At 44.5% G+C, this 23,375-nt stretch overlaps 1 protein-coding gene across 16 annotated transcripts in view; it reads right to left on the bottom strand.

Moving 5' to 3' along the window:
- The window catches only part of tanc2b (tetratricopeptide repeat, ankyrin repeat and coiled-coil containing 2b), a 173,048-nt gene that overhangs the window by 42,462 nt on the left and 107,211 nt on the right, over positions 1-23,375 (bottom strand). For 10 of the 16 annotated variants that reach the window (XM_061028725.1, XM_061028726.1, XM_061028727.1 and 7 more), the window contains 2 exons: positions 13,174-13,290; positions 4,980-5,128 (listed from right to left, as the gene is read on the bottom strand). In XM_061028725.1, coding sequence (XP_060884708.1) covers positions 4,980-5,128; positions 13,174-13,290 — 266 coding nt within the window. Of the gene's footprint in view, positions 1-4,979; positions 5,129-5,381; positions 5,888-12,411; positions 12,764-13,173; positions 13,291-23,375 lie in introns of those variants that run through there. The other 6 variants (XM_061028734.1, XM_061028741.1, XM_061028742.1 and 3 more) reach the window with 3 other exon arrangements.

Raw genomic sequence — 23,375 nt, 5'->3', positions numbered from 1 at the left:
AAGTAGAAGACAAGGAGACAAGGAGACACGGGAACAGAAGGAGGTCTCTCTTTAAAGGTGCTGAGGACGAGTTCAGGTTAAAAGTGGAGAGAGCTAGAGGCTCCATGTCGTCGCGTCTAATGAACAGCAAGAAGACTGAACTGACACAAAGCTAATAAGACACCTACACACACACACACACACACACAGCTGAGTATTTATTATTGATTCATCTGCTGGAGGCCTCATGAGGCATGCACAGGAGATAGATCAGGACGCCAATAAATCGGGAAGGATGTTGGTTTGATCCGTGGATTGTTGTGTCAACATGTATCACTGTACGTAAGCAGATAATATCAAAGCCATACAGTCTACCCTTTCCTTTAAAGGTTCTATATATTCGATTTTTTTCATCCAGCAGATGTCGCCCTTGAGCACCAGCATGAAACCAAAACAACTCGCGGTGCATTGCTGTGTTAGCATGCTAATGCTAGCGATCTTTATTCTGCTCGTATCTTCACACTGCATGTAAATTTACCTGAAATGAGCGTGATCTAGAAACACAGTTAAGCAGTGAGTACAGTATGTTATTCTTCTTTTCTCTAGTCCCTCAATTAAACAACTTTTATACACGAGGGGAGGAGTCAGCCGGCCGTCCGGGCGATGTAAACAAACTGAAGATAGGACTCTGAAAACTCTGAAAACATCACAGACAGTGGGACTCGGGTGTTACACCCATTGTAGACAGTCATGACTCACAGAGTTATTTTCAGAGGAGATACTTGATTTCTACATTTAAGTGTGAAAAATCACAGATCAAGACTTTAACTGCTTCAGGCCTCGTGTCCACCTAGCGTTTTTTGCCGGGCAGAAAAGCGCTCGGAAGTGTTTGCATGAAGCGTTTGTGCTCAGAGAAGAAAAGCGCTCTCTATATGACAACAGCTGTATGAGCGTTATTTTTACTGCATGTTTTAATATTTCAGATCGTTTTTTTTTTTTTTACACGATCAGACACGGAGCAAAGAGGATGTGGGTACAAGACACGATCCGTAGGAGGCTAAAATACGGGGAATATCACACATTTTGAAAAGAGCGCCCGCGACGTCGACAACGCCTTTCCTGAAAAGTTGAATGATTTTCAACTTGACAATCGGAGCGGCCGTACAAAAGCGGCAGAGCGCTTGTCAAAAAGACGCTGGGCCACAATGGCTTTGCCAAGCTTTGAATTTTCTGTCACAAAATGTTCATTTGTGTCTCACCACTATTCCCGCCCAAGAATGTTTAGACAACTGTGTCTTACACCTGTTTCATTGTATCTCTTTAACTTTCTGAAAAAACGTTTGTAACTTTAGCTGCAAAACATGTTTCAATTTTGCTCTGAATAAAAATGTAATAAAAAAAAAAAAAAAGATAAGACGCTGGGCGCTGCGCTTTTCATCCAGGCGAACGCTCTCTACTCATTGAAAACAACTGATAAAAGACGCTGAGAAAAAAAAAACCGCTAGGTGGACACGGCGCCTCATTTGAGATGTGTTTATAATGTATTGTCCGCCATCTTTTAAAACAAGAGGGTTCAAGAACATGAGTAACATTTTCTGATAGCAGAAGACTGGATATATATATCTATGAGATAAAAAGGAAGTGATTTCAGCACAGCAGCAGTGGCTGTGAGGCTGACTAACACACTGTGACATCTGTAACCCTGTCAACACATTGTCCACTACGGTACATGGCCTCTAACCTGTGCTAAGTGTGTGTGTGTGTGTGTGTGTGTGTATAAGTGTGTGTGTGTGTGTGTGTGGCTGAATGAATAACTATTTGTCAGCCACTCTCTCAGTCACAGCCGCCCTCTGCTCTCGCCGTGGATGAGACATCTAAAGCGTTCATGTTTACTTGAGCCTGACCCTCGATGCAAACAGACACACGAGCGGATAAGCCTTCAAACCGCTCTGCAGCGCGCACACACACACACACACACACAGCGACGCCGCCGCCGCCGCTCTATCCGCCGGGGCTAATGAACCCTCGCCTTGTGGAGGCCTGACCTCAAACGGCGTACAAGGATCGGATTGAACTCCTGAGCGTTTTCGTCTATTCGGGGGAGCGAGAGCGCACGAGAGCGCGGGAGGCAATTAACTGCACGCTCTGCCAGTCGCGGTGACCTTGTTCTGTGAGCCGGTGAGGTCGGGCCAGCTCAGACACCAGCTATCAGAATGTAACCGTGTCGAAAAAAGGTGAATGACAGGTGTTTTACAGAAAAGGCCATCTCTCCCGACCAACGACTGATTTCCATAATACCATGTCCTAAAAACGATGAATATCCAAGGAGATTACTCTGGTTTTGATGAATTCAAATGTTTGACAGCATTCTTATTGTGCAAAGAAATGAAATCTTAACAAGTGTATTCGTCTAATTTCTAGTGAAAGATATATCTTATCACACTTAAGTTGAGTCTCGTTCATGGGACGAGCCAGATAAGAATCTTATTTCAAGATATTACTAATAAAATATTCGGCTTGACTTGCTTGTCATGAGCAAAAAGAGCTGTCTTTATTGGATAAGACAGCTGAAGAGAGACATGGAAATGTTGGGAAATGAGAGTGAGGGATGACATCGAGGCCGGTTTCAAACTTAGTGCCGCTGCGATGAGGACTACAGCCTCTGTACATGGGGTGCACGACATAACCACTAGGCTATCTGGCACCCCGCTGTGACGCATTTCCAACTTGAAATGGTTTGGAACCAGTCACAAGATTACACACTGACACTTTACACTGTTTACATTATTCTATATTTTGTATATTCAAATATTTATTTTTTTAATTTTACATTATATTCTATTTTTACTGTATTTATGTGTATTAGTAATTTGAGTGTTTATTGCATGGCATTGCGGAACAATCTTTACATTTCACTGCACATCTGTATGAGCATGTGACAAATAAAAAATCTTGAATCTTGAATTGAAGATAGAAGGCGGGACATGCATGGGATGAATTTGATTGGATCCTTAGTTTCAACGCAGCTTTTTAATCAGTCGACAAATGAGTCTACGCCCCTGTGAGTGCAGGGTGGGACGCCCCCTTTAGATGGACAATCTGAAACATCAGTCGATAAGACACTAAACGAATCTACACTACACTATGTGGTCTTTTGAATTTTCTGTGGTGACCGTGAACAAAAGCAATGCAGAATAAATAGTACAAAAAAAAAAAAAGTGTTGCTGTAACCCTCTCTGGAGGGGTCAGCCTGGTCAGGAAGCAGGGGCGTGGCCAGAGGGGTGGTAGGGGTCAGGCCACTCCAAACTCCTGCACACTTATCTGTGTACATCAACTATTCAGGCTGTGTTCCAACAGGCAGCACATAGTTTTCAGTGTGCAGAATGTTTGTTTTACTCCGTCGCGTTGGACGTTCATATTCTTTGAGTCCTTGAAGAATGACTCTTAAAAGATGTTTATGTTATTAGTGTTACTCAAAAGTCAAAGTCAGTGCGGACAGAAGGGGGTAAATAAGCTGTGTGTACAAAAAACTTCAGGCCACCCCAGTGCTCCAGTTTGCCCCCCCTAGCCCAGAAAAGTCTGGACACGCCCCTGTTAGGAGGACAGCTGTCATTAAAGACATTAAAACCATGAAAGGAAAATTAAAAACAACACTGAAGCTTCTTGAAAATACTTCAATATTCAAAATGACAACAGACATTATGACTCAGCGTCACGGCTGAATTGACAGCCTCCTTGTGATGTGACTCTTGTGTCTTACTTTATTACTGCTCTGCTCTCTACTAAATTATGAAAGCTACCACCGAAGCCCCCCCGCCCCCCCACCTCGATGGTATCTTGGGGCAATCCTTATCATATTCGGTGGTAAATGTATCAAACGAGCTGCACCAGGAGAGCAGCATTTGGGGGGCAGATATCTACAATAATAAGTTGTGCACTGTGTTCACGATGCAGCAGGGTGCTAGTATGAGTCACGTCTCTAAAAAAGGGACGCTTGAATAAACCTCTCTCAATTTATACACCCCCACTGCTACAGCAGAGCTCACATCGAGCACAGGCAGTCCATCAGTCTAATCGTTTATCCACACTGCTTTAGAGCAAAAGAAAACATACCTAGACCTGATTTGAATTTAGCAACAGGTTTTGTGCTTTTTCTCCTCCCCGCGTGTTTCCTCGTTCTCACTCGTTCGCCGCGAACGTTTTCTTCCCTCAATTTGGAAAATTCAAACCTGTCACATCAGGTTTAGGTGAGAGAAACTGGGGCAATCTGCTGCGGAGCTCAGAGCAGGCCAGCGGCGCCAGAAGCTGTTTGTTGCACAACAGCCAAAGTCGCGATTTGAAAGGTTACAACAGAGAAATGGAAGCTCAGCCGGCTGCACGTCAACTCAAAACATCTCTCTCCCAAATAAGCAAAAAGTCGAAAGCGTGCGGGAAATAAACCACCAAATTAAGACGGGTAGATCGCTGACGCTTGATGGCGGGGGCCATTGATAAGTCTGAATTGGAAGGCGCTTGTGGCGTCTGGGGGTACACAGAAAAAAAAAAAAAAAAGTCTTTTGATCCGGCTATCCAAAGATCTGTCAAAAAAAAAAAAAAAACCCAAGCGTGAGCAAGGAAATGATGAAGATAAATGTCAAAACAGATGCAAATCAGAAGGTTTCGCTCATGTTCCAAAGCATGATCTCTTACAAAACGAAATGTGTCAAAAATCCCAAACACAAGAAGACAATCAGATTAGGGATAAACCACAAGAATGACAGGGGGGGGGGGGGACGAGGAAAATGAAACTGGAACACGCCTGTTGGCGCCAAATTCTTTATCTACAGAAGAGATATGATTGAAAGTGACTGTGGTGACATCACACGGTTTGAATGCTGCAGAAAAACTCCTAAAACAACATCTTTTTTTTTTCAGTCTGTAGGTGTCTTAATGGCAACAAAAAAGAAATATGCTTTCAAGGCGGGTGGCAAATAGTCCAGTTCATTATCGAGGGCCATTACCTGTCTCGCCTCGGGTTCCTCCATGCTGTACTGGGTACCGGCCGGCCCCTCGCTCACTTTGTCTCCCAGAAGGAAACCCAGGCGCGTCATCAATGTGTTGGCTGCCTCATCCACCGACGGAGGGGGCCCCAGCTCCTGGCTTGACTCGGCTGCAGAGGCAGGAGGTGGAGGGGAGGGAGAGGGGAGAGGGGTGGGGAGGGGAGGGGAGGGGGTGGGATAGACAGGACGAGAGAGAGAGAGAGAGAGAGAATGAGTGTTAGTGGTGGGAAGAAATAAACTTTCAAAGCTGCATATCCACCTCCTCTGTTCCCTGAAAACACACAGAATATCTACGCTCGTTTTGCAGAAACCACAGCAGCAAAAAAAACACACACACACACACACACACACACACACACACACCCGGATGCAGGACGCACAGTAGCACCTGCGCTCATGGACATGAGGTTCAGCCTACCCGAGTTTTCCCCCCTCGGAGCTCAGAGCTGCGAGTTACCGGCGTATTCCTCCACAGCCCCCCCAGCGTCCTTTGTTGAGGTTTCTTCTTACACAAACTCCAAAATCCCCTCAGCCATGAGTTACAACAATCCTTTCAAAGTGTTTACAACAAAAAAAACAAAAAAAAAACACCACCTCTCCACGCCGACTGACGACAGCTCCTTTCCCCTTCCGCACACTGGCTCATCACGGCCACGGCTCGCGTGACGTAATGAGATACACCCTCTTCACCTGTGTGTGACTGTGTGTGTGTGTGTTAGAGAGCGAGTGAGTGAGAGAGAGAGAGAGAGAGAGAGAGAGAGAGAGAGAGAGAGAGCGTGTATATGTGGGTGTGTTTCCACCTCTCTATCCTGTTTACAGAGACTCCTGGCTCTGAAGGGGAGAGAAAACAAAACACCAGGGGTGGTGAGGCTGCGTGACGATCAGATGATCAAAAACCACACACACACACACACACACACACACACTCACACACACACACACACACACACATACACACACACTCAAACACACACACACACACACACACACACACACACTATGGTAGAGCTGTGAGATTTCAGTTTTCAACAGGACCCAAAACAAATCCCTTAATGACCTCATCGTATCGCCGTGTTGCCTGGTTACTCTTCCATCCATAACAAACCCTCACTGGTGGGGGATCATGGGTTTTTTTTTTTTTCACTTTAACACACGTGGCCGTTGGAGCCCTGGAGGTGCTCACGACATCACTTTTATTTTCCACCGTATTAACCACAGCGTCACTCTGAGAGACGAAGCTTTGGCTAATTACTCACCCCGACAAAAAAAAAAAAAAAAAAGACAAACCAGAGTCTGGATACAAGCGGCTGTTACGGGATGTTATGAGGCTGAGGATTGGCGCGGACATTAATGACATTGATGGTATGAGATAGCAGGTGGTTAAATAAACAGCAGATAGTGGTAGCGCCAGTTTTTTTCTTCCCCCCCCCCCCCCCACGCTCTTTTTCCTGCCGGGCAGGTCGGACCAGACAGGCAGGTAGCTGCACTGAGTCCTGACTTTAGACAGCTCCTCTCTGTAGACAGACAGCTCGTCTACAGCCTGTGGCCTCCCTCTCTCTCTCTCTCTCTCTCTCTCTCTCGTTCCGTTCAAAGACATATAGACAGACAGGCAATCTACAGCTCGCTCTCTCTCTCTCCCTCCTACTACTACTCGCTCGTGGAAACGGACAGCCGCTGTCAGGATCCTCATTAGATTGACTCCGAAGTCTCTCAGTGCGAGTAAGCAAAAACTGGCACCTTTTCTTTTTTTTCTTCTTCTTCTTCTTCTGAGGGAGGATGAAAAAAAAAAACATTTGAAGCACGTGGAGATGAGATGTCGCCGAGCTCCAGTAAAAAAAAAAAACACACAGCAGTGACCAGCGAGGACGTAAATCACAGCTCACGTTAGAGCCCAAAACAGCTGATTACAGATGAGGCTTAAGCAACTGGATGCACTTTGATGATAACGCATTATACATTCAGGGGGGCCTCCCAAGGTCACTGCATCCCACGTGCGTCCCTGGAGGATGAACGCAGTAATGGAGCAGATGTGCGTAGCCGGGAATGACTCTCCGGCCTCCTTAAAGCTCATATAAGAGGGGACGTGCGGGCCATCAGGAGGCAAACAAACGCTAAGCCGGCCTTAAGTGCGTTACGCGGTGTGTGCGTGTTAGCTGCAGTGTGCGAGGACATGGAGGCAGGGGAGGCTTCCCAGTTGACAGACTGGTGGTAGTACGCAGTGAATGCATTAGCACTGATAGTCAAACGCTCCTGAGGGGTTTTTGCAGGCGTGACCGTGATTCGACAGGAGCTCTGTCTTATCTCTCTCTCTTTGCATCTGTGAGCGTTTCTCTCTGTGTCCCTTTCACTCATCTCTCTTTTGTGTGTGCGTGTGTGTGTGTGTGTGTGCGCGCGCGCTCTGTACAACGCAAGAGGACGTGGCCGCCTTGATGTCATCCGTCGGTTTGTGAGACGCTTCTGACGCCTCGAGCTCAACATTTACGCTGTTGCAAATCTAAACTTAAAAGTGAACATATCTAGATGAATGGAGGATACACATTTCTACCTCTGCATCTTGCTCCACTGCAGGTCGCATCCTCAATCACACATGACCAAACCCTGAGGCATACCTATCAGCGATTCAACTAAAAACTGGATCATGATTTACAGAATAAATATCCAGAGACAGTAAAAAAAAAACATGACAGCTCCCCAAAAGTAGAGCCCCCCCCCCCCCCCCCCCCCCCCCCGTGGCTGCAGTAAGCGTTGCCCCCTCCATGTTAACAGATGGGACAAACTGTTTTCTCCAACATAGTATTCTGTCATTGTAGTTGGTTCTAATCTGTTGTCGTTAGACGTTGGGCTCGGATTAGTTATCTGATGCTATAAAAAGGGTTATAACGGCATGATCGACAGCTCCAAAAGCAGAGGTATTTTGGCTTTACTTTAGGTGGAAGCGCACCGTCCATCTTTATACACACCAAAGTTGAATATCATGAACATGTAAGTGTAGATTGAGGCCGTTACATCAGATGGAAGATGTTTACTGAGGTCAGAAATCACTGAGAAGAAGGGTTATTTCCCACATTTATTGCAACCAGTTGAACACCCGCCCCCCGCTGCTGGTTATCATACAGAATGAAGGTTTATTAAAGGTGCATTAACTTTGTCTATAAAACCAGAGGATTATTCACTTCTTCTACACAACACATCCAATATTTCTTGCGTCTCAGAACATTGTCACCGTCTCAGCCAGCTGTTGCAGGTGTGAGCAGTTCTTGCTTCTTTTGATGTGGGAGCCAAATCTCTAACTCTCTGAGCGCTGGACTCGGCACGGTAACAACCTTAGAGCTGGACACTGACGACCTCTTTCTGCTTTTAGATGACAAAAAAAACTGCAACACTGTCAAACATATAAGGCAAAAAAAACCCAACATCTTTTCAAAGCAAAGAAGAAGAAAAATGTATCACAATGTCCCAACAATCTGTTCCTGAGCTCTCCTCTATCTGTAAGCGTTGCTAAGGAGCGACCACCAATCACTTCACACGACCATCGTTTAGGGGTTACATGGACTGATTTCTTTGTTTGCAGCTCTACCTTTGGTTCTAAAAATACAAATCTCGACAATCACACTGAAGACACAGAGGCTACGTGACAGCAGAGAGAACATAACGAGCACCTAAAGAGAAACTACAGGCGTCTGTCAACACGGTGACACCTTATGCTAAGATGTGTGTACAGGCGGGGAAATAGGGGGGGGAAGAAAAACAGCAGAAAACACGGATTCCACGCACTAAAAACACCACACACATCCAAACATGCACAACTCCTCGCCAGTGGATTCCTGAGCTGCAAAAAGGAGACAGATGGTTGCCATGGCAACTATCTTTTTTTTTCTTTTTTTTTTTTGCGCGCAGCCAAGGAATGTGTTTCTGTGCAGGCGCATCTGTTTCTCCCTGACCGTCCGCAGAGCAGCGCGAGAGGAGACGAGGGGAGAAGCATGTGTGCTGCAGGCGGAAGTGGGGGGGGGGGGGGGGGACGGGACTGGACAGGAACAGGAGGGGGGTATTCATCGGGCCGGGGCTGCAGGTAAGATAACACATGGCTCCTGTTTCAACCAAAACCTGGGGCTCTCTACCTTTAGCTTCGGCGGGACAAGTCCAGAGAGAAACAATACTCCTATTACAGTCAATGTCAAGGAGCGGGAAAGCATACCCGAGCATATTTTTAGAAACAGCAAAGATAAAAAAGGATCCCGGCAGAGGATGCTTTAAGAAAAGGTGACATACATAATTGAAGGTGAAAATGAATTTGCATAAAAAACTGATGACAACTAAAATAAATGAAAGCAAGGTAGATTCACACCTTCTTCTTTTTTTTTTTTTTAGAGCTTTGGGAATACACGCACTGATATGTATGCAAAGCCCAAAAAAAAACACCCCATGGTCTGCAAGGCCGCGGTACTTAAGAAGATCAGAGGAGTGAATTTCACATTCCTCGTGTGCACCGCCGTGATCTTATCTACACACACAAAAAAAAAAACATTTTATAAGTCAAAGCACGCTGGGTCTCAGGACACCAGGCCTAGAACAGGAGATAGGATGATAAAGAAAGATAAAGGTTGTACACTTTACGGGACGTCGTCTATCCTGCACGCATCTCTGGGTGGATTCGGTCATTAAGGACAAAGTTGTTGTTTTGAATTTGAGCAATGTGATGATGCATTTATTTTTTTTTAAAAGCCAAGAGAACAGCAGCTGTGGATCAGCGGTCGTATCTCAACTGGAAGGACGGGGGGGGGGGGGGGGGGGTGTAGATCCCCAGCTCCTGCAGCCACATGTTCAAGTTTCCACTGAACCTCTAATTACTCCTGAGAGGCATCGCCGCTGATGTGTGAATGTGATTAGTTAATAGTAACACTGATGCAGCCTCTGCCACCAGTGTATGAATATGGTCAAATGGTACATTTCTAGTCTTCTGACTACTCGAAGCACATTTCACAGTACACCACAGGCCACACCTACCCGTTGACACACTGACGACAGAGGTTGCTATGTAAAGTGAAGCTAAGTGCCCTAGTGTGCTAACCAATCCCAGTCACGCACACTCACATGCCACTGACGCAGCAGAAGAAGCAATTTGGGGTTAAGCGTCTTGCCCAAGGTCGCTTCGAGGTGTGGCTGCAGCAGCTGGGGTTTCGAACCCCCGACCTTCCAGATGAGAGACAACCCACTGAACCACAGCCACGTTGAGTGTAAAAGCTCATTTGATTTGTCTAGAAAACAAGAGAAGTCCATTTACCATTTTTCATCTCGTCGTTTCTCGGCTGATTAACCAGACAACTTTTTATCGGCTGCTTGTTTTATGCGGGAGCAAACATCCTCTTCAGCCATCAGTCGTATGTGATTATGTGAGCCAATCGGAGCGTTTCACGACGTTTAGTTTTATTGGGCTATTTGAATGTAACATGTTTTTTTTGCTGCTTTAAAGAAACTGTCTCAAAAAAAAAAAAAAAATCTCTTGAGCCGTCTTTTGTGACACCTTTGGGGGAGAGGCAGTTATCAGCTCATTTTTGGGAACGTACAGTCTGATCCCACTGACGGACAAAATGATGCAGGGGGGGGAAGAATACTGCAGATTCAAGCTCTGTTAGGGGCTCTAAGCACAATCACCGACATGTTTATTTATATGCAAAAAAGACTCATTCAAAAACAAAAAAAACTTGAAACTCTAAACCTTCTGGTAGTCTGTTATAGTTTGCTTTTTTATTAGTTGTTTCAGGTCCAAAGCGACGTGCATCTGAGAGTAAGAACAACACAAGAGAGGATCTAGAGAGGAGGAAACAACGTCAGTGAGTGCAAACAAACAGCTTTTAGTCTGATCGGATACACCTGTGCTGACAGGCACGGAGACAAAGCGCAGGTTCTTTTTGTTTACATATCGTCATCATCACCGGCAGCCTCTCATGAGAATGCTAATCAGCATCCTAAATATCATCATCGTCGTCATCAGTCATCATCCTCTCCTGTCTGCCCAGAGCGAAGAATAAAATGCTTACACCTTTTTTCAGTCTTTCTAAACGTCTTTGTGCGTGGAGAGGTTTGTCTTGTTTTGCAGCCATACAGTCAATCAAACTGTGCACAACACAAAAGACAGTTAGCTTCAATAAGAAATGTACGTTTTGATTACTTAATCGACAACAGCTCCGTCCGTCTGCCTGTGGCCACAAAACCGCCGCACAAGTTTACTTCTTCCCCGCTGGAGCTCAGCCTGCAAACTGCTGTCAATCAAACACAGTCATCGATTCCACCATTCACACTAGAGAAAAAATCGATTCATGTCAAAAATCAAGATTCTTATCTTCTGAGATTTCAAATAGATTCATGACTTCCAAAAATCGAAAGAAAATTGGCTAATCAGTCGCTCCCTGCTAAGCGCTAATGCTAGCTCTTTAACTCAGTAGACTGGAAAATGGAACAGCAAGAAATTCAGGCAGTCTCACAGATGACTGGAGTAGATCCTGAAGTATGTACTCATTCAAAAAAAACACTTTGAATCATGAATCCAGAATCATTTTGAATCAAAAATGGATTCTCAATCGAATCGTGAAACACCCAAAGAAGACACAGTTAAAGAAATAACATCATTATTGAGACAGAGAAAGAGACATTTATCTATATTAATCATGTGAAATGTCATATATCCTGATGTCCTTCTCTGTCCCTGATCCCAGTCTGTCTAAATACTTTAACAAGTTTTTCCTGTAACATCATTAAAAAGCTTTGAATCTGATTTATAAGAGGAGGACGGCAGGAGTTTAATTTTAACAAGCTATCCCACAAATATTCACAAACCATATTTATGACGGCGCAAATATTCTTTGTGGGCCGTAAATCTGGGCTGATATACCCGCCCTCCTCCAGGGGACAGAGCAGCAGCAGCAGCTGAGAGCGGGCTGGCATGTGATCAGATGTTTAAAGTCACGGCCCCCCTGATGCCGCTCACGCTGCCCCAGAGTCCTTGAAAAAAAAGAGCTAAGATGTCCATCTGTCCACCTGGGAGGCTCGAGTCCTCCTCCTCCTCCTCCTCCTCCTCCTCGAGTTTGTCATCAACCGTTTTCCTTGCCTCGATTGGCGCAAGAAAATTTCCATTTAAACACTGGCATGTCACATCTGCAGGAGCTTTTAGCAGCTCATCACGGCTGATTGCTTATTCCACAGTCGATCTCACAGGATTGATGCAAAAAAAAATAAAAAGCCAGGTTTGACAGTTTTTCATGCATGAGATTCAACAGAGAGCCAGGTACAAAAAAAAAACTCACACGGGGTACCACACACTATTTAGATTCAAACAGAGAAAAGAAAGGACTATAAAAGCTGTATTCTTGTGTGTTTATATCGACGGATCACCTACTTAGAGCTCCCAATGAGCAGAGACTCAGCAGGAGAGGCTGACAGGCGGAGAAGGCTGGTATCACTCTGTCCGCCATTTTTCCCCCTTTAAGGTACAACAGTTAAACTCCTAAAACCATCACTATTTCTCCTGTGTCTTCATCCAAACCCTGGAGAGTTTCAGTCTCTTTTCGAGAGGTTCCACAAAACCGCCAGAGGTTGAGTCAACAGGATCTGTAAGAAAGCTAACACGGCGCCTTCTCAGTGGCAACAGGAAGAGGAGAGGCGAGATGAGTAAGCAGATACGCTGGAAACCAAATCTCGGCAGGGCACTATCCTGGAGTGACCCGCTTTGCTGTTGCGTGCATGCGAGGAGGAGGAAGAGAGGGGATAGATAGAAGAGGGGGAGAGGGGGGGGGGGGTTAAGGTAAATCGGGAGCGTCCACAGGATTAGCCAGCCACCCCTGACCGTGAAGTTGACAGAAGACAGAGGCGGCTAACCTGCACGAGCTCTGCGTCCGCAGGGAGACGCAGATCAGAGCGACAAAGCAGCATGGGAGGATTAGAGGAGGAGCAGAGAGGGAGGCGGTGATAAGGATGGACTCTGTGGACACCGGGAGGTGGCGGTGGGCAGGGGGGGGGGGAAAGCTATTTCAATAATTATCCTCATGTTTTCAACTTTGCAAAAAGCCATGAATTCTCTCTCTTGACGACAGGGAACCAAACCCTAAAAAAAAAACCAAAAAACGAGGAAAAGCGGGATGAGCTGGCTAAAACAACTTACCCGGGCAGTATTTGTCCAGGTCTGGATTCTTGGCAGTGGTGGAGGTGTGTGTAGGGGAGCCAAGCTCTGATTGTGGAATGCGAGGGCTCTCCACAAACTTTGCTTTCCGCAGAGGGGCTGGGAGCAGAAAGCGTACACACACATACACACACACACACACACACACACACACACACACACACACACACACGTATAGAGGAAAAAAGGAGGACAGCACGGGCACACGCAGAGAACACACAAAACACGCACAGACGCACGGGGGGGAGAGAGAGAGAGAGAGAGAGAGAGAGAGGGATGGAGGAGAGGACGGAGAAAAAAAGAGAGGAGTGACAGGGACAGGAAAGAGAGGGAGGAAGACAGAGAGCTTATGAACTTGAGGCACAACACTGATAAAAATGAACAACATCTTAAAAGGGGGGAGCCTTGTACTCGCCTTTGGGGGGTCATATGAAGTTAAAGCATGAGTAAACAAGCATTATGGGTAATCAGGTGGCAGGCGAAGGGCAATCCAAATCCAGCAGCGAAAACCTCAACCGACGGAAATGTCGAAATAAAAGCAAGTTTTTTTCTTCATTTCGGGGCCTTTTAATTCACTCGCAAAGCAGAAAACGAGACGGACTTTCTCGCTGAGGAGACGGAGCTTGTTGTGTCTAATTGTCCAGTGTCATAATCACACCAAGAAATGCAAATGAGATCCATTTTTGGACTGTTCTCGCGCCTGACGCACGCACAAAGTCTGAGACATCAAACGAGGCCTCTTCAACAGAAGAAACTCAGAGGGAGATGAAGAGAGAGAGGGAGAGAGAGAGAGGGAGAGAGGGAGGGAGAGAGAGACGGCGTTGAAAGCCGGGGGTGGTGGTTGTGACACGATCTTTTTTTTTTCTAGGTTCTTGGTCACGGCACACAGAGGGATTGTAAGCACTGTTACCCACAGCAGCTTATACTGTAGTATCAAGCGTTGCAGGTCGACTAAGCACAAGAACTCACAAGGCAGAGGAGTCCTCTCTCTCACACACACACACACACACACACACACCAAGAGTGCAAAACTAAACATTACTATCTTTTATTCTCTAGTAAAGAAAAGAGATTTTTACAGGGGTGATGCTGTGAAATGTCGCTTCCCATTGGCTGTCCGCAGGTAACACAACTTTAATGCTTCCTCCCCTCCATTCGCTGAGAATCTGTAAATAAAGGAGACGGCGTTCCCTGTTCTCTGGAGGCTAAAAGCAAAAAGTGAGACACCTAACGCTAGGCTAGATTTCAGCAGGAATCGGGGACTCGTTCCATGTTTGTCAAACACTTTGCTCACTTTTCTCGAAGCAGAGACAGCAGCCAGCAAGAAAGACCGATTAGAGAGAGAGAGATTCAGTGCAAGTTCTGTTAATGTGCTGACCTGAAAACACAATTCTACCTCCATCCTGTCAACTAAATTGTAAATAAATATTTGCTTTTGACACGACTTCGATTCAATCTGCGTTGTGGATTAATGTAACAAATTGCTACTTTTATTAACGTCTGGCGGTGAAAATGTCCAACCCTGTAGGAGAGTGTTATAACGTTCCAGGACGTTTTTACTTTTTCTCTCGTTTTCCAGGTGTTTTCCAGTACTGGAAAATTAGTCAACAGGTTTTGCAGGTTTTCCAGGACGAGTGGGAACCCCGCCTTAGGTTTGAATCCGAAGTCGGCCCTTTGCTGCATGTCATCCCCCCCCCCCCTTACTCTCTCTCTCCTCACAACACTTCCTGTCGCTCATCAAGAACAAACAACAAACAGCTACTTTGGTGCAATGGGAGGAAAAAAAAAAGCCCTGATTGCATAAACAAACTCAGATTGCATCTTTCCCGGATCAAAAAACTTTGAACTTCCACCAAGTTTACGATGTTATCATGGTGAAAAACAGTAAGGGAGGGATCTACTGAGGCTGAGATAAGGTAAGACAGGGCGGCACTTACAAAGGACTAATAACAATGATGGCAGTCATCACTCTGCAGGTTTGCTGATTTGAAAATGATTACATCTTTGATACACACAAAAAAAAACGATTTTTTTCTGTATCTGTAAGTGGAATACAATGATGGTGAAATTTCCATAACTAGCGCAGCCCCTTACTTCTTCAACACGTGCTTTACTTCATCTGTTTAGAACTGGATTTTAAAAATGCATCCTGTACTGTATTGTACGACTGTTAACCGGTGTTACTGTGTGACTCTGGGTGAGCGCACACGTCCAAAGCTATCTGGAGCAGCAGCAGCAGCAGCAGAAAACACACTGCTGGAGCGTGGAGTGTGGGGTGAGCAGGAAGTCACGAGCAGCAGTACAAACATATGTTCGCCCGACAATGAGTGCAGAACAAGAGCGGGCTCCTCCTGAATGAGGTTCATGTTACGGCTTAGTACCAGGATAACGTGCCCGTGTGTGTGAGTGTGTGTGCATTATGGGTGGAGAGGAGAAGTGTTGTTTGTCCAAGTCAAATGCAATGACAAGACAGAAGCTGTTTAAAGCACTGCAGCAGGGCAGGCTTTGTCTCATTGGAATATAAATAGCTAAGCTGCAGAATAGAAACTATAAAGAGTTAGAGCAGCACAGCTCTCGTCGCCAAAATGTAACAACAAACACTTTGAAACATTTAGGAACACGTGACGACAAAACCTCTGGACAAATGAAAGCAACGCCGCATGCTGCACGGTCATCGCTTTACCTGGATCATCTTGTTTTCATGAGTGTGAGAAGCCATCGTCGTAAATAGGAATGAAACTCGATTCATTGCCCAGCTCTATAGGGGAGCCTGTCATTCTTCATTTAAACTTCATGGGACAGCAACCATGATGGCTGCTTTCTAAAGCTTCGTCAGGTGTGTCGAGCCTTCAAGTTTACTTTTGAGCTTGAAATGACAGTGTGTGATCACAGAGACGTTCAGGAAGTGCATCAGTTCACCGCTTTAGTTTGTGTTTGTATTCACGTGTGTGTTTTCATGTCTGCATGTGCACACGTTTATTTTTATGCTTGTGTGTTCACGTACTTGCACATTGGATCATGAACACACGTCTAGTTTGTGTAAAAGGTGCATGCATTCTGCAGAAATAGTGTAATGCAGTATTTCTGAAATGCACAAAAACATGTTATTTTTTATAAAATGTTGCACTACTCACCACTGCACTGTTTCTTATTTAGTCTTGTACATACTAGTCTTTGCTTATTCCTGTTAATTGTTGATATTTAATGTTATGCTTGTACATAATCAATCAATCAATCAATTTTTATTTGTATAGCGTCAACTCATAACAAGTGTTATCTCGAGACACTTTACAAAAAGCAGGTAAAAGACCTTACTCATTGCTATGTTACAAAGATCCGGCCTATCCATCATGAGCACTTTAGCAAAGCAGCACAAGTTACATAAGGGAGCACAGTTCACCGAAGTCAAATTCCTTGTGTGTGTAAGCATACCCGGCCAATAAATCTGAATCTGATTCTGAAGCTTTCTGCGCCTGTGTGAAGCATTTTAGAATCGCCTGGTGTCCGAAAGGTGCCGCATGAATAAACTTTGCCGTGCCTTGAACGTGTACGCAACGTCAATGGAGGAAACCTCGAAACGTCGTCCAAGTCAACAGGTTCAAGTCGCTAGAGACTGTAAATGTCCATCGTAACTTCCTGCCAATCAAGAGTTAAGTTGTGGATGCTGCGACAATCGTCTCATATTTGCATTCCTAAAGCCACCACAAGAGCATGAATACAAATAAAAAGATCAACGCCCTTGAGGAAAATACTTGGATAAAGGTGCAAGGTTGGATAAAAAAAAAAAAAGCTTCACACTGGCCTACTTTTCAGTTAAAAAGCATTCCTTGAAAAAGCTGAACCAAAAAAACTTGTCACTTGTTGCTCGTCCCATGGTGCAACTTTCCCCCAATTCACCGCAATCTGCTGTCAAGATTTGAGATATTCTGCTCACTAATGAACACACAGTCAAACAAACAGAACTAAAGCTCTTTGGCAGGGGAAATAAAAACAGCTTTGTGTGTGTGTGTGTGTGTGTGCGTGCGTGTGTGTGTAGAAGACGTAAATGAGTTTGGTTGTCAGACAGACACAGAAAGTTAATATTGTGTGTTGTGATGGTTTGGAGAGGACTCCTCTCATTGGCCACATCTAGGAAGAGAGCCAGCACAGATGCTACAGTGAGAATCCAAGACTGACAGCCGGGAGGGAAGAAGGGTGGCCCGAGTTAACCACGACTGGATCCGCCGCCATTGGCAGCAGTTTGGACAGACACGCACTCGGACAAGCTCTGAACTTATTCCCGAGAGTTGCGAGGTAAAGGTAGAATGTAGGAGTGTAAAGGTACCGGACCTTCACGGCTCAGAGGTCATGGTTTGGTACATGGAATCACATGATACTTTTCTCAATGTGGAGAAAGACAGGCGGTCAAACATGGCAGTATTCACACAATCCAGGTAGCGGTAATGCTCTTAACTGATTGCCAACAGATATTCAACAACACGCAAAGAAGAGGAGTAATAAACGATAATAAGGTGACTTCTTTAAATCAGCTGTGTTTGGAGTTTTGGGTACAGATATTGGTCGGCATCACCCCGAGGTTCCAATCACCGCAGCTAGGCAAAAGAAAAGAAGTGTCCAACAACTTATGCCTCCTGTTTTTACAAAGCTTCTGGATGTGAGGGTAGAGAAGGTCGAGGACTTTAAGGCTATATGCACACACATGCAGCAGTAGACGACCCCAGCTTTTAGGGTGTATTAAAAGTGTTCAAGCTCCGTGATAATGTCTCATCCTGTGGGCACACGAGCATACCAAGCCGTGACCCCCCCAAAAAACCAAGGTATGAACCGAACCGTGACCTCCGTGAACTGAACCGTTACTCCCCTCAGAGAACGAGTAGAATATTTGTTCAACCTGTCTGGACACTCAACATTCAAAGTCGGCTCATCCGCCCCTTGCTTAACATCACAATCATCCTTTTAAGATGAAGAAAAAAGACCTGGTACCTGGTCGCACGCACGCTGTTATTGGTCCAACACACCAAATGCAAAAAAAAAAGGTGGACGCCAGGAAACATCCCAAACACAGCTAAATTGGGAAATACAAGCAGAGGGTGGAAGAAATAGAGCTGAAACAGACACCGTCTCTTCAGCTTAGTTGGTCAAAAGTGATATCTGTGATCATTTATGTTTCTGTTCTTGACGTAGATGAGCAGAACTCACAAGTCTGTTCTTGTGAAACGTTCCTCTGTTGAAGTCTAGTTTATCCTGTTCTGAGAATGAAGAATAATGAAACCACCATTAGCCCTCCAGTGTCTTCAACTTTGACTCAGGAGCAGAAATCAGCCTTTAAATTTCAACATAAAAAGGATTTGACGTTTATCCTGATAATTATAGATATCCACTGATGTGTTTCGTTGAAATCAGGGTCGTACATACAGGAAGTATACTACTACTACTACTACTACTACTACTACTACTACTACTACTACTACTACTCTAAAAACATACGGCAACCAATCAACAGCTTATGACCTGTTTGTTAACAGTAAAATCCATCAGAAAGAATTCAATTTTTTTATATTATTTGGAACGTCATTGGACAATTTAATTGGGGGGGGAAGTGTTGTACTGAAATCTGCAGGTCAAAGTCTACAGTAGCCAGCAGGTTTTGGTTGGATTACCAAAGTGGTAGCTCAATAAAATGAAGGTTTAGTAGCTCAAAAAGCAAATAGGAGCGATGCCCACAAGTGTCTTAAAAGGGATTAATAAGAATCTTTCAATCAATTTCTGAACTTTAGTGGCAGCTAAAGGCAGTGTCAATAAAACAGGAGTTCAGTGAGATCTTCTGCCAGCCTTCAGCGAGAGCCTACCTGCTTACATAATGCAGAGTACTGTAATTGAATTTGTTGTAATGGAAGAAGGTAGAAGCGTTAGTGGAAGTGTTTCCTGAACCACCGCGCACACACCACCATTAACCCACGAACACGTTACAAAAGATTTTCATAAAGTGCTTCTGTACGTAAGTAGACGTTCAAATGGTGGTCACTGAGAAGGAGAGTTAGTGTCTGGAGTTTTCTTTTCATGCACCAAAACGGACGAGAATTGGATTTCTCTTTTTAACCACTGTCCTTACTCATTCCAAAAAGCTGCTCTTGCGCCTGCAGAGTCAAGCTTGCAACAGCTTGGAATTCACTTCAAAGAGAGAGCGAGTGACAGACTGAGCTTTCATGTTACAATGTGTCTGCAAAAAAAAACCAAAAAAAAAAACCTACAACCATTTTGCCATCAATAGTTTTTAAATATTTCTCTCTATATTTGTGTATCTGCACAGCTAGCATGCTGCCAAACACCATTAAGTTCCAAGAGACTTAAGGCATTTTTGATTTTCTCCTGCAGAGTATCAGTTTTCTGGAAGGTGAATGGGAGATTACCAATTCCTTTGGTGCTTGTCTCCCTGGTCTCACCTCTATAAAACGGCAAAGTGAGCCTCTGTCTATCGGACTAAATCCCCTCTATAGCAGCGGCTTCAGGAGACTAAATCCCAGGGACTTTCTCCCTGCCGTTCTGTTGTCGGTGTGTGCCAGGCATCGGGATGGGTGACAGTGAGATGGATGGCAGCGGGCAAATCCACTCCTCTAATGAGCTTATGAATAAATATATCTAGTCTGTGTGTGCAGATGCATGTGGCCGTGAAATGGATATCTGTTACATGCTCTGGATGTGAGGGTGTGAATATGAATATGCATGCAGGCATGTATGCAAGTGTACATGTGGGATTAGAGGGAGAGAGAAAGGGAGGGGAGGCAGAGAAAGTGGTGGCAGTAAATAAGCTAAAAAGGACAATGGGAGTATTTCAAAGAGCTGATCTCTATTCCCAAGATAGTCAGCATACAGACTAGATTATTATACCGTCATGTGCAATAACAGATGTGCAAAATATTCATGGGCAATAACAGATGTGCAAAATGTTCTTGAGCAGTGATAGATGTTAAAAAAAACATTCACTTGCAAAAGTGAAAAATTCACTTGAAATGCTAAATGTGCAATAACACATTTATAACACAAATAATTCACAATTTTTCGAGTAACATTAGAAATGCAAAATGTATACTTGCAATGGATGGATGTGCAAAATTTCCACATGCAGTATTACAGTTTATGAAAAAAATGTTTATCTTGCAAAAATAGTTCAAAATATTTGCAAAAGTTTCATGTGCAATAATTCTCAGGTTATCGTCCATCCATCCATCAGTCCATCCATCCGTCTATCCATCAATCCATCCATCCATCTGTCCATCCATCTATCCGTCTATCCGTCTATCCACCCATCTGTCCATCCATCCATCAGTCCATCCATCTATCCATCCATCCATCCTTCCGTCCATCCATCAATCCATCCATCCATCTGTCCATCCATCTATCCGTCTATCCGTCTATCCACCCATTTGTCCATCCATCCATCAGTCCATCCATCTATCCATCCATCCATCTATCCATCCATCCATCAATCCATCCATCCATCAGTCCATCCATCTATCCATCCATCCATCTATCCATCCATCCATCAATCCATCCATCCATCTGTCCATCCATCCATCTATCAGTCCATCTATCCATCCATCCATCTATCAGTCATCCATCCGTCTATCCATCCATCCATCCATCCTTCCGTCCATCCATCAATCCATCCATCCATCCATCAGTCCATCCATCCATCCATCCATCCATCCATCCATCTGTCCATCCATCCGTCCATCCATCCATCAGTCCATCCATCCATCCATCCATCCATCTATCCATCCATCCATCCATCAGTCCATCCATCCATCCATCCATCCATCTATCCATCCATCCATCCATCAGTCATCCATCCATCCATCCCTCATTTAAATTCATAAAGCTGACCCTATGAGCGTTACAAAGAAAATCAAACGTACCTGAAGTGTCTCGTTCCTGAGCAACTACATAAAGATCTCTTCTATTCTATTGTAAACAAAGCGAGTCAATAATGGGTTTTTGATTCACGTATGCAGAGTGTTAAGCATATGAAAAGAAAATTACTGCTCTTGAACATGACAGTCCCTGTGATCCTATCAACATATACGATGAAAAGATCTGCATACAAATCAGAACATGAAATGCACAGCTCCATGTCTGTTGCAGATCATCAAATGATAAGGGAAGTGAAAGGAGACGTCTATACAGCAGTGAAGAACTGTCTGTTCCACTGTCTCACTTACATACGACCTCAGGCAGCCACTCAGACAAAGACACAGGCGCCTACGCATCACTGCATTAACATACACACACACACAGAACAGAAAAAAAAAAAAAAAAAAAAATGTGGGTGAGGACATACATTACCAAGCTGTCTGCAACCCAAACAGAGCTTTACAGAACAGCGAGCATGTGGCCCTGGTCGCTATGGCAACAACAGAGCACAGGGAAACGGTGCAAGTCTTGCCCACCTTTCAGAGGTGGTGCTAACGCAGGGAGACGGGGATTTTTCTTTTTACAAGCACCAAAAAAAAAAAAAAAAAAAAAAAAAAAGCTTCAAGGTTTCAAAACACTGGCTTGAATGTAATCAAGCAGGTTTGGTATTGACGACTGCAGCTGCTCTACAGGTCCAGGTCTTCACCTCTATTCAAGGAATTCAGCCCGTCAAAGATTCAGGCTGCTGCAACTGAGGCTCCGATCCTTTGTGTTGTGACTATCTGTGTCTGCTGGGCTCGTGAAGGGCTCTCTGTGAGGTTTATTTACAAGTTTGAGGACCTTCAAGTATGCACATGATATATTCACAAGGCCGGCTGTATGAGGTGGTAACACCAACATCTCATTATTTATTCTCCAAATATTCATGTGTACAGCTTATAAATAAAAGTGTCCGTTTGCTACACCATAGATGAACTGAAAGACAGATGTTACTGACTCTCACTGTAGGCTTGAAGCAGAGAGAGTTGTTGTTTGACATTCATTTCTACAGTCCTTCTGCTCGGCCCAGAGGCTCGTTCTCAGCGTGCACACAGTGATCCGGCTCACAGACCACTGATGATTTTGTGAGCTTGTCTCGTTGACTTGTTGAACTAAACAATGCAGACCAGATGTCGCTGTGCAACACAGCGAGCTGCTCAGTCACAGCCCGAAAACACGCAGGCTGCTGACAGTCAGCAGCAAGTGCGGGTCCATTAGCTAGACTGCCTCTCCCTCTTTTATGTGTGTGTGTGAGTGTCTGCACACACACACACACACACACACACACACACACACACACACACACACACACACACACACACACACACACACACGTTTGGATCTATCATTACAGCCTTGGGAGGATTAGCAGAGCAAGGTGAGGCAAAGGCAGAATTTTAAGAGGGCAGAGGGAGGGGCTGATTTTCTAAGAACGCTCATTAGCCGAGCGCTCACTCGTCCCAAAAAAAAAAAAAAAAAAAAAAAAGCTTAATTCAACATTTCACAGAAACCTTATTGGGCCTGGATTAGACCAAAGGCACAAAATCAACTGATGTCAGAGCTAAATCAACAAAATCATCTGCTCGACCTACAATAAATATATGCAGGGGATGATTTTGTAAACGGCTCTCGGAGCTGTTAATCCATCAAAGAGTCAGAAATCACATTGATTTTTCACAAAGCCCTCATCAGTATGCCACAGTTCAGCCTTGGAACAAGAGGAGCGATCTAAAATCAGATTTGATATCTTGATCTTCACAGGGGGGATTTCTAAGTCATCAGGGCCTTTAAGGAGGTTTTTAAATCATCTCAAGCACCTTCACACAGAACTTTATAATAGTGTTGATGAAATTATAATCACAGGATTTGTACGTTTTTGGAAGTCAACTACTTTATATCCAAGATGACGAATATGGTTAAATGTCAACAAAAAACTTGAAAAATGCTTGATTTGACCATCATTTATTTCCATTTTTTTTAAATGAAAGAAAAGTTATCTATCAGGCAAAGTGAAAGCCAACTTGTACTTTTGTTTTGTTTGATTTCAAGATATATTTCACATGACTGATTGTCTTGATTCAAACTTGTAATAAATTGAGAAGCTCTGATGTATCGGTTGAACATCAGTGTTGACCATATCCGCCGGCCAATCGTCAAATAATGTGACGCACATCAATGTCAGAGGAAGCCAATGTGTATCTGTTGTGTCGCATCAATTTAATGCTGGCAAGCTA

The sequence above is a fragment of the Labrus mixtus genome, chromosome 21 (genome assembly GCF_963584025.1).
Source record: "Labrus mixtus chromosome 21, fLabMix1.1, whole genome shotgun sequence".
NCBI classification, from domain to species: Eukaryota; Metazoa; Chordata; class Actinopteri; order Labriformes; family Labridae; genus Labrus; species Labrus mixtus.
Note: the sequence above shows the minus strand (reverse complement) of the source record. Positions and strands in the feature narration are given on the sequence as shown.